The sequence below is a fragment of the Dreissena polymorpha genome, chromosome 2 (genome assembly GCF_020536995.1).
Source record: "Dreissena polymorpha isolate Duluth1 chromosome 2, UMN_Dpol_1.0, whole genome shotgun sequence".
Lineage (NCBI taxonomy): Eukaryota > Metazoa > Mollusca > Bivalvia > Myida > Dreissenidae > Dreissena > Dreissena polymorpha.
This window is the reverse complement of record NC_068356.1, coordinates 35,148,070-35,160,522: the sequence shown is the minus strand read 5'-3', so window position 1 is coordinate 35,160,522 and position 12,453 is coordinate 35,148,070. Positions and strand designations below refer to the sequence as shown.

The following is a 12,453-nucleotide window of genomic DNA, read 5'->3' as shown; positions in this document are numbered from 1 at the left end:
TCCGTGTACCAGATGGTTTCCGGATGATAACTCAAGGACGCTTAGGCCTAGGATCATGAAACTTCATAGGTACATTGATCATGGCTCGCAGATGACCCCTATTGATTTTGAGGTCAAAGGTCAAGGTCACGGTGACCCGAAATAGTAAAATGGTTTCCGGATGATAACTCAAGAACGCTTATGCCTAGGATCATGAAACTTGATAGGTAGATTGATCATGACTCCCAGATGACTCCTATTGATTTTCAGGTCACTATGTCAAAGGTCAAGATCACGGTGACCCGAAATAGTAAAATGGTTTCCGAATGATAACTCAAGAACACTTATGCCTAGGATCATGAAACTTCATAGGTAGATTGATCATGACTGGCAGATGACCCCTATTGATTTTCAGGTCGCCCTGTTATGAAATAGCATTCTATTGGCTTTCAATAGATAAAAGTTGTGTGTTCGTTTTGTATTGATTTTACGATCCACACATAACACAAATGCTTGAATACTATTATGACATTTTTTACATTTATTTACTTTGATTTTTCGAAATTGAAACATTATTACTATAAGTTGTTGCTGTCTGTTTTCAAGGTCAAGGTCACTCAAACTATTGCTGGCTTTGATGATCCTCAAGAAGTGCGCAAGCTCAATCGGGGAGACTACTTTGGTGAAAAGTCATTGCTGAGGTAAGAATAGTTGTGATTTCTAGGGGAGGCCACTTTGTTGAAAAGTCGTAGCTAGGGTAAGAATAGTTGTGATTTCCAGGGGAGACTACTTTGGTGAAAAGACATTGCTGAGGTAAGAATAGTTGTGATTTCTAGGGGCCTACTACTTTGGTGAAAGTTGTAGCTAGGGTAAGAATAGTTGTGATATCCAGGGGAGACTACTTGAGTGAAAAGTGGTTGCTGAGGTTAGAATAGTTGTGATTTACAGGGAAGGCTACTTTGGTGAAAAGTCGTAGCAAGGGTAAGAATAGTTGTGATAACAAGGGGAGACGACTTTGGTGAAAAGTGGTTGCTGAGGTTAGTATAGTTGTGATATCCAGGGGAGACGATTTTGGTGAAAAGTTGTTGCTGAGATAAGAATAGCTGTGATTTCTAGGAGAGGCAACTTTAGTAAAAAATTGTTGCAGAGGTAAGAATAGTTGTGATTTCTAGGGAAGACTACTTTGGTGAAAAGTCATTGTGCGGTAAGAATAGTTGTGATTTCTAGTGCAGGATACTTTGGTGGAAAGTCGCAGCTGAGGTAAGAATAGTTGTGATATTTAGGGGAGACAACTTTGGTGAAAAGACGTTGCTGAGTAAGAATAGTTGTGATTTCCAGGGGAGACTACCTTGGTGAAAAGTCTTTGCTGAGTTAAAAATAGTTGTGATATCCAGGGGAGACTACCTTGGTGAAAAATTGTTGCTGAGTTAAGAATAGTTGTGATATCCAGGGGAGACTACCTAGGTGAAAAGTGGTTGCTGAGGTGAGAATAGTTGTGATTTCCAGGGTAGACTACTTTGGTGAAAAGTCGTTGCTGAGGTAAAAATAGTTGTGATTTCCAGGGGAGGCTACTTTGGTGAAAAGTTGTAGCTAGGGTTAGAAAAGTTGTGATTTCTAGGGGAGATGACTCTGGTAGAGAGTTTTTGCTAAGGTAAGAAAAGTTGTGATTTCCAAGGAAGACTTTTTTGGTGAAACCCTATTCACATTCAACTGTTTGTAATAAATACTTTTAAACAAAAGTTATTTTATTTATGCTCATTAATTTGCAACCTTTTTTTTCAGATATAGAAACATTTGAAGTGACTTAAACGGTGATTCTTGTATATGCCTGTTGTTTGTAACAGCATTTTGCATGTTTAACAAAACACTTGCTGTTTGTTTAATCACGGCAGCTACAATTTGTAGTATACCATTAATTATCTGATGGGAAAATTTGCTCTCAAATATTTTCTTGATTATGATTTTGTTTTTTATTTCAGTGAAGACAGAAGGACTGCTAATGTGATTGCGCTGCCTCCTGGGGTGGAATGCCTCACTGTGGATAGGAAGTATGTGATTTTGCAATTAACTTTTAGGTGACCTTAGCAGTAAATTGCAGTGTAAACTTAAATTTGTGTTTACCACGCTAGAAGCCATAATTTTCATCACATCTGCTAAAACTTGGTCAGAATGTTAACTCTTTCAGTGCGGGAACCGAATTTTGAAGGCCTTTGCAAACAGTTTGGATCCAGATGAGACGCCACAGAACGTGGCGTCTCGTCTGGATCCAAACTGTTTGCTATTCGGATAGTATTCTTTGAAAAAAAATGAAGAAAATGCTTTTTTTAGAAATTGAGCAGACAACATTTTAGCAGACAACAAATTTCCCAGCATGCAAAGGGTTAATCATGATAGCATCAAGGCCAGTTTGAATCTGAGTCATAAGAGTCTGAAAGAAGGGCATCTGGTCAAATCCTAGAAAACCCTTGTAACCATCCTTGAAGCCACATTTATGACTCAATCATGATCAAACTTGGTCAGAATTTTTACCATGACAATATCTAGGCCAAGTTTGAATCTGGGTCTGATGCGATCTAAAACAATGTCATGAGATGAAATAGTAGAAGAACCTAGGTGTCATCTAAAAGTCTTATATATGACTCAATCTTGATTGATACATGGTCCAAAGGTTTGTTTTGAAAAAATTAAGGCCATGTTTGAATATGGGTCAATGATTATATAGAAGCCAGGTCACTATATCGAGTCAATTTGTGTACCTTTTACTCATGTTCGTGCTTTACGGCCATCTCAGCCCTTTTGTTTTTCTATTCATCTGGAAACAATGGGAAAGTGAATTTGTTAGTTTCATTTACTAGTAAACTTTGGGTCTGATATAATTTCTAAGGCTTAAGCAATAATCTTTGGGGCCCATGGATATTTCATTTATATATCATGTCAATTAGTTGATGAACTGATATTTACATAAAAGAATTTAAGAGCAGAATGAAATTTAGATGAAACCAAATTTATTTGCATATGAAAGGTTTTACTTTTTGATACTCCCATGATGCTATGCTAGTGAAATATTTCAAGATATTTGTGATGATGCATAGAATAACACATAGTCTGAAGTGATGTATTAATCATTCCATTTTTGGTAAGTTGCGACAAAATGTCTGACAGATCCAGTTGTCTTGAATACATTGATAAATGAAATGTAGAACTAAGGTTAAGTCTGTATGCATAATTCTTCTGTATTAAATTCAAGAAACATTTCTGCTATGTTTTTCTCCATCTTTTATTTGTCTCCATACAGTGATACCTTTATTGTCTGAAAGAATAATTGCTGATACTTGATCAGCCAAGAGCTAGATCAGTGTGGAAAGAATTCGTTTTCCCAGAAGAATCTTCCTTGTAGACAGACATCATGCATTGTGTACAAACATTGCAAGACATAATTCCTTGACTGTTTAATTATTCATATAGAACAATGCTATGTCTGGAAAATGCTATTGGTTTATTGTTTTCAATTATCATATATTGCCTTTGTAATATACTGATCAGTATTATATTCCTCTAAGGCAAGATACCCCATCAAATTAAATCAAATGTCAATGAAATCATGTGTATTAATGTGCTTTTTTCCAGAATTACATTTGGTACTTGAACAATTCAAAATTGTAGAAATGTAAAAGCTTAAGCCTATCCTGTTAAACAGATTAAACTTGTTTGTTTGTGTTGCAATAACACATGACAATGGTACTTTATTAAAAATGTTTTATTGATGAAGGTCATAGGTATTTTTAACATAGAAAAGTATTTCTCCACAATGAGTGATACAAGGATGTTTCATACTCACTCATATGTTTCTAAATAATATAAAGAAGTGAAACTCCAGCTGCTGCAGCAGTATTGCATTCTTATTATAAACAATTTCGTGGTCCTTTATTTAAGACAAGTGACGAATCGCCAAAACAGTATGGCGCAATACACAATAACTTACACACATAGTATAATTAAGCTGGGTTTGCTGCCTTGAAACAGTCAATGCAAAGCACTCAGGGTTTAAACCGGTTATAAATTCTAAAATTCTCTACAAAGTATTTAAATAATTTATAATAAACATGCTTACGTATTTTATTAACATGATATATGTTATTGATGATTTCAGTTCCTTCAATAAGCTCATTGGGACACTCAGTGAGCTGCGGGAGAAGGATTATGGGGATGCTGAACGTGGAGTCCAGAGGTAGGAGGCGTTTGATTGGTTTGATGCATTTGCGTAAAGAGTCGTCCCAGATTGTGCAGTCCACAAAGGCTGAGATCAGGGACGAAACTTGCCACTTTTATGGAATTGTTCATTTACAGACAATTTTTTCTAAATGAATATCGAGATTCGGGGGAAAATATATCCCTGATAAGCATATGGGGAATTCACATTCATTAAGCCCAGTTTTCTCAGAGCAAGGTACTTATTTAATATGCTTTAAATGAAGCGAGTTTTTGGAAGCTTTAAAAAAAATATTTTATATGGAATATTTGCAAAATCCAAAGCTACACTATTTTTCAATTTAATACTTTATGAACTTGTGATTGTAAAGTGCACCCACCATGATACTGGCAGAATTCAGTATGAAAAGATAGCTGGTATATATTTGAAAATAGTATACTATGCTATTGAATACCTTATCATACATTTTATTTTATCAATTATTTGTATCTTTTATTTTTATCTTTTTATCTGCAGTAATTAATACTGAAGATGTTTTATTGATTGTTTGCCATTATGGCAGGAAGACAGACAGGTGACATGCCTGTTAACAGCTTTACTGTATATGTATATAATAAAACAATTATATTTTCACACATTGAAGAGTTCTCAATAAACTATTTATTGAACATTTTACAAGTTTATTGTGAAGATGATTGTCACACCTTTTGTTGTCTTATTTTAGCACTTAATTGGAAATGCTTTTTATCAAAAACATAATCAGCAACTTCTGAAAACTATAAAAACATCCAAGTAAGCCCTGGTCAGTGGAATCATACAGACCTAGTCTTTGTGATAACATCATAACAATGTTTTTTTATTTTGGATGGTTTCAGTTTCATTTCAAAAGTTTTAAAAGAACATTTTAACATTTTGTCCGTATAAATTATAATAGTTTTGAAAGTTTTGATTGTATTATTGTACTTGAAAATGATTTATTGGATTTGTGCATTGCTTTTGCGTGTACTAACAGATCAAGTAACAACACTCAGAAAATTGTAGGTTATTTTTTAATACATCAATTGTTTTGAGTAAAATTAAGGATAAGATATGCTATTGTGAACCTTTTATCAAATCAGGAAAAAGGTTTAAAAATAATTTTCTTATAATTATTTATTAATAAGTTTTTTTTTTGTTTCAAAAGAATTAAAATAGAAGCATACAAAACTTTTTTTACACATATAAAATGCTTTTAAAATGGATAACTTATGTAAGTTCATATCAGTATTGCACCTTTTAATCAGTTATTACATTTCTTGTTGTTGTAGAACAAGTACGGGTGCGCCTGCTGATGGCATGGTATCGCCTACTGTCGAGCGTATCGACCCAGAATACCAGTTCATACGCCTTGAAGACATGGAGATTGTTGCCACTCTTGGAATGGGAGGCTTTGGCAGGGTAGAACTGGTAAGGTTTTATTATAAATAATGCTGGGCCTTGCTCTGGGAAAACTGGGCTTAATGCATGTGTGTGTAGCAGGGTTCGGTGCAAGGAGAAGTTATACTGCCTTGCTATATGAGCTAGCTTGGATAGTGACGCGGTAGAGTGTCTGCCTGATTTGAAACCGGGAGGTCCCGGGTTCGATCCCCATGGCGGTCGGGGAATTTTCTGGCTGGGTTACATTGGCGCCCAACGTAAAAAAACCACTAGGTGTGTCAGACGTCCCACAGATGTCAAGGCAATAGGAAATTTGTGGAAGAATTTCAGAATTGGAGGGGGTGTATGTATCAGGGTTCAGTATAAGGAGTATAAGGTATAGCAAGGCAGTATAAGTTCTCCTTATACCGAACCCTGCTACATGTGTAAAGTATGTTCTTAAATAAGCTTGTGCAGTCTGCATCAGCAAGGCTGTTCTATAACACTGTACGAACATGCATTAAGCCCTATTTTCCCAGAGTGCAGGACAATTATATCATTCTTTAATAAAATCCATGTAAGCATATCAGCATATGTACAATGAAGGCTGAAAGGCCCATCTGACTTTGGGTCATCAATTTATTTGGATCAGAGATTAATGGCTTTCAATGTTCGACATTTAAGTTTATTTATGTTTGTTCCTTTGCAGCGGGGTTATGCTATTATAAATATGTCTAAGTCAATATGCTGAAAACTGATGACAGTGTGTGGGTGCTTAAAAAGTACATGTGTATACAGATCACTTACATTTTTATAAGTTATTAAAACTACAAGTTAAAATACCAGTTTAGTTATTAGAAAAATGAGACTATTGGCAAATAGTTTATGGTAAGATCAGATTCTCTCTGATATTGGCAAAATCAAGTCTTTGCTGAGATAAACCAGCCCAAGGTTGACAGCTGAGTGATTCCGTTCTGATTTTACAGGCTTCTCATGTTAGATGTCAGATTACACTGATGAGTTATAGCAGATCTTAGCAAAGAATGGGAATTATGGTCAGCATTTTACATTATGTGGATGAAAGATAGCAAAAGCATCATACTTTCTTCTTATTTTCTTATTGTATGATGGCTTTTTTCAAGTATATTTATTTCATTGATATCCTCAACAGCTCAGTAAGCTAAGGTATTACAGTGGGGACTGACTTGGTATTTTAGGCTTTGATTCATATGAGATGGTCTTCGTTACTGATTGTTTCAAATGAACTTCCAGTAAACATAGGGTCTTACCATTTCTGTCCACAATTCTTGAGAAATCTAAGTTCATAAGGCAAAAAGACTATTTTTCTTAGCATAGGATCATTGACTTATTTAAGAGATTAAGAGACTGTGGCAGTTTGACTGCCCCTCACAATCAGTTGCTACAAGTAGGCAGTCACTTTGAAAGTGTTTTGCACTGCCAGGATTTCACATTAATACAATATTCCATTCACCATGACAACTACAAAACAGAAAGCTTACAAAGCATCATCATTTTAGTATTGATCTTTGCACAGTTATTGTCTATAAGCAATTACAACCCACACATCAGTGTCAGCAAATCATGTCTGAATTTCCACATGCAAAAATGGAAATTGTTTTTATTTCTCCTCTTCCTAATTGTTTGGCCTCTGTGTCCAGACAAAAGTCACGGATTTGATTACATTAGAAATGCTAATTTCACCTAGTGACCTTTTCTGTAAGGTGATTAAAGGGAGAAATTCATAATGCTTTTAGTGCAGTCAAAAAGCTTTTCTCAGTAGTTCTGCAATTTACCTTCAATTATATAGCTGTGCTCTATCAGCCAACATGAACCGCAAATTACCTTCCTGTGCTTAATTAATGCAGGATCTTGAAGTTGGTTAGGTTGCTGGAAAAGTCGGCATAATTAAATGGTTATTGGTTTACACAAAGATTTAGAAATATAGATTTGAATATACTTTATGATATCTTTATATATTATGTCATTTTTGTTAAATGAATGTGGAAATGTATATTTGTATTGCCAGATGGCAGTTTTTTCTCTGGAGGCTTGGCATAACTCATATTTATTCCCATTTTCATGACCTGCATTTGAATATTAGTCTGTCATGGTGTGATGTAGGCACAATTTTGTGCTCAGTCATGCAAACACATTACTGCAAAAATGCTTAAATGTTTTTTGTGAGCTGTATGTCTAGAATCCGTTAGAGTGTTGTTGCAATGAAGCCCCGGTGATATTTGCTTAGATTTGGGTAGACATGCCCAGGGATTATTTCTTGCCACTTAGGGAAATGTTATTTCCATAAGGAACGTCTTAGCGTCAATCCCAGCATGAATGTTGCCATCAGCTGAAGAGTAAAGGCATAATTAGTATTGATTGAAAGATCAAAAGAGATTGCTCCATTCATGGTCAACAATTTAAGATTTCCCAAGATGATAATTGCAATAAAATCCATGCAGTTATTTCTTTTATATAAACAAAGAGAAATTATTTTAAAATGATTTTCTTCTTCAGTTACTCAGCACTTCTGAGCAATCCATAAGATCCAATGATTTATATTGTTATTGATCTTGGTCTTGTACCGATTTCAGCTCTTTCTGCCGTATGATTGTAATGGATTCTTCCATGGTTTTGTGTGATAATGACAAGTTATGTGTTGATTTGTTATTATATTATTTCTATGCCCATTCTCCCCCTACCTCCAATGCAAGTTACATGCAGTTGTGAGTTACTTGCATAAGTATGTGTGTACTTGTTCTAATGTTATCTTATTGTAGTGTAGAGGTTTGTAATACAAATGTATATAAGTCAGATGACATAATAACAACACAAGTGTGAGGTTATATATTTTATAGCATTCTAATGAAGCTTAACTCTACAACTACTAATAATGATGTTACCCCAAGCAATTCATACAAGAGACTGAAATGTGCGGGCTGTCTGCATCTATGTTATGAGTAACCCTTGGGTATGTAAATAAGCTAATAGCCTGTATCTACATGTATGTATCTGGATCATGGAACAGTAATGTTAAAACAGCTTACTAAGGAAATGAGTGGATTAAATTACACAGTTATATGACTAAAAGCAATGTTAAAAATGACAAAAAATCCAACCAAAAAGCTAAGAAATAAAATTGTTCTGGATTGGGTCACATTGTATTCACAGGTGCAGCTGGCAGCGGACCGTGGCAAGACATTCGCACTGAAGTGCCTCAAGAAGAAACACATTGTGGAGACGAGACAGCAGGAACACATCTACTCGGAAAAGAAGATCATGATGGAATGCCATTCTCCATTCATTACCAGGTCAGAGCTCGGATACTTATGCCATAACTAACAGATTTTATTAATTGGAACCTCATTCTGGGAAAACAGGGCTTAATGCATATGCCTTAAGTGTTGTCCCAGATTAGCCTGCACAGACCTCACAGGCTAATCAGGGTTGACACTGCCCAACACCACTGGATTCTAATTTGAAAGAGACTTCCTTTAAACCAAAAATTCCATTAATACAGATGGAGTAATCCCTGATTAGCCTGTGTGGACTGCACAGGCTATTAAAGCTAGGATGACACTACGCACATGCATTAGGTGCAGTTTTCCCAGAGCATCGATCTTGGAGCAGTTTGAAAATGTTTCCGTTTGGTTGAAAAACATGGCCGCAAGGGGGCGGGGCATTTTTCTATATTAAATCTTTGTAAATTCTATAGAGGCCACATTTATTGTCCAATCATCATGAAACTTGGTCAGAACATTTGTCCCAATGATATCTTGAATGAGTTCAAAAATGGTTCTGGTTGGTTAAAAAAACATGGCCACCAGGGGGCGGGCATTTTTCCTTATATGGCTATAATCAATCCTTGATAACACTCTACATTCAACATTTATTTCTCGATCTTCATGAAACTTGGCGAGAAGATTTGACCCGATGATATTGTGGTCGAGACATGGCCACAAGGGTGGGGGGTTTCATTTTTCCTTTTATGGCTTAAGTAAAAATTGTCAACACTGTAAAAGTCACATTTATTGTCCAATCTGTATGAGACTTGGTCAAAATATTTGTTTGAATAATATCTTGGATGACTTTTAAAATGGTTCCCTTTGGTTGAAAAACGTGGCCACCAGAGGGCGGGGAAGTTTTCTTTATATGGCTATAGTAAAACCTTGTGAGCACTCTAAATTTTACATTTGTAGTTCACTCTTCATGAAACTTGATCAGAACATTTGTTCTAATGAAATCTTGGGATGCACAGAACAGGTTAGTTCCTTTTCATCTCAGGTTAGCGACTTTGGACCCTTTAGGCCCTCTTGTTTCTTTAAACACACCTTGTCCTTTTCAATTCAAAATGGGTGACCATTTTTTTCTAAACATTACTAAATAAATTTGAAAGTGAAAAGTTTTGATGAATCCAGCACAAGTGTACAAATGGTCTTTTGCTCCCTTGAGATCCCATTCATTAGTGCACTATCAGAGTCTTAAGTACATGTATTAGAAGGCTGTTGTTTTAAAATGCTTACTTCAATACCACTTCACAACAGGATTACTTAAGTATTGCCATGGTTTCTGAGTACCTCACTGTTATTTCATTGACTATGGTTCTCAGGTTTTATAAACTTGATACAGTTTTAATCAAGAATGAAGGACGGTGAAGGAAATTAGCAATTGTTTCTGAGCATAAAGATAAAGGTCGGGGAAAGTAAATTTCAAAAGTTATTAGTTGGTCTGGTATACCAGCTTTTTAGAAAAGCTTGAGTCAGTTCTCCCGCAGTTTATAAGTTTATTAAAAAAAACACACACACAAAGATAGTTAAATATGGGTATTATATTATAGTTATGTGTACTTGGCTCTGGACTACTTACTCTATGAGCAGGTTATCAAATTACTAGAGATAGTTTCCCGTCTTAGCATTCTTATGTTATGTGTATCCATGAAAGGTTATTGTTGTTGTTCAGGTTGTTCAAGACCTTCAAGGACCGCAAGTTTGTGTACATGATGTTGGAGGTGTGCCTGGGGGGTGAGGTGTGGACAATTCTCCGAGACCATGGCTGCTTCGACGAGACCACCTCGCGATTCGTGGTTGCCTGTGTTCTAGAGGCATTCCAGTACCTTCATTCTAAGGGCATCATTTACAGAGATCTGAAACCAGAGAATCTTCTTCTTGATAATAAGGGATATATTAAACTGGTATGTGGTGAATGAATTCTCCTAACCCTTGCCCAATCCTTATCATTTGATTTTATGTTTAATTTAAAATCACTTTTAATAGCTGTTGCTTTATTTTCGTTGCCCTATTTGAATAAAGACAACTATAAATTTATATTTATTATATACGTTTCAGTGGTTTATTTTGATATCAGTGAATACACAAATTGCTAAGTCACTGAGTCAAACAAGGGAAAACCAGTGATAATTGTCACTGTTTTACTGTAATTTCTTGTCCATGTTCGGGACACTAATGCAATAAATTATATGGAGCCTTAAGGTGCCTGTAAGTTGCTTTAAATTTGTGAAACTACATAATTATAATCACATCATGGTGTAATGATTCTCAGAGAAATATCCTTTTTTTCATTCATCTTCAACCACAAACAAAGGACAAGCTTTAGGGTATTTGTATAAAAAAGGTTAACCATTTACCACACGATATTCCAGTACACTTTTTGAGGAAAAACTAGAAACCAGATAGTGAAACTTGCGGTAACATCTTTTGTAGGTTGACTTTGGTTTTGCCAAGAAGATTGGTTTTGGCCGCAAGACTTGGACGTTCTGTGGTACACCAGAGTATGTGGCCCCAGAGATTATTCTGAACAAAGGTCACGACTACGCGGCGGACTACTGGTCTCTAGGAATACTCATGTTTGAATTGCTCACTGGGAGGTAGGTGAAGCTATAGGTGCATTCACCACTAGAGTGAAACTATCATTAAATGTGTTCTGAGAAAACTGGGCATAATGCATGTGCGTAAAGTATCATCCCAGATTAAACTGTGTAATCTGCACAGGCTAATCAGGGACGACACTTTCCGCTTTTATGACATTTTTCGTTTAAATGAAGTCTCTTCTTAGCAAAAATCCAATTTAGTCGGAAAGTGTCCTCCCTGACTAGCCTGTGCGGACTGCACAGGCTAATCTGGGACGACACTTTACGCACATGCATTCAGACCAGGTTTCTCAGAACAGGACCCATATGCATAAAATGTCTACAAGGATCAGTCTGTGCAATTGGCACATGCTTAATCAGGAAGAAACTTTAAAGGTGAATGGTGTTTATGTATGATGTCTCATCTGAACATGAGTCCACTGAGTGAGGAATGTACTGTCCTGGAATTGCATGTGCAGACAAGCTTATCTGGGACAGTACTATACACACATGTCTTAGGTCCTCCAATGGCGATCTGGGACAGTACTATACACACGTCTTAGTTCCTCCAATGGCGATCTGGGACAGTACTATACACACATGTCTTAGTTCCTCCAATGGCGATCTGGGACAGTACTATACACACATGTCTTAGGTCCTCCAATGGCGATCTGGGACAGTACTATACACACATGTCTTAGGTCCTCCAATGGCGATTTGGGACAGCACTATACACACATGTCTTAGGTCCTCTAATGGCGATCTGGGACAGTACTATACACACATGTCTTAGGTCCTCCAATGGCGATCTGGGACAGCACTATACACACATGTCTTAGGTCCTCCAATGGCGATCTGGGACAGTACTATACACACATGTCTTAGGTCCTCCAATGGCGATCTGGGACAGTACTATACACACATGTCTTAGGTCCTCCAATGGCGATCTGGGACAGCACTATACACACATGTCTTAGTTCCTCCA

The 12,453-nt window shown here is 36.4% G+C and overlaps 1 protein-coding gene across 5 annotated transcripts in view; it reads left to right on the top strand.

Annotated features, from left to right (window-relative positions):
* The window catches only part of LOC127866575 (cGMP-dependent protein kinase 1-like), a 212,936-nt gene that overhangs the window by 181,845 nt on the left and 18,638 nt on the right, over positions 1-12,453 (top strand). For all 5 annotated transcript variants that reach the window (XM_052407200.1, XM_052407201.1, XM_052407203.1 and 2 more), the window contains 7 exons: positions 586-680; positions 1,959-2,027; positions 4,130-4,207; positions 5,497-5,635; positions 8,774-8,913; positions 10,562-10,793; positions 11,323-11,486. In XM_052407200.1, the coding sequence (XP_052263160.1) occupies positions 586-680; positions 1,959-2,027; positions 4,130-4,207; positions 5,497-5,635; positions 8,774-8,913; positions 10,562-10,793; positions 11,323-11,486 (917 nt within the window). The remainder of the gene's footprint in view (positions 1-585; positions 681-1,958; positions 2,028-4,129; positions 4,208-5,496; positions 5,636-8,773; positions 8,914-10,561; positions 10,794-11,322; positions 11,487-12,453) is intronic.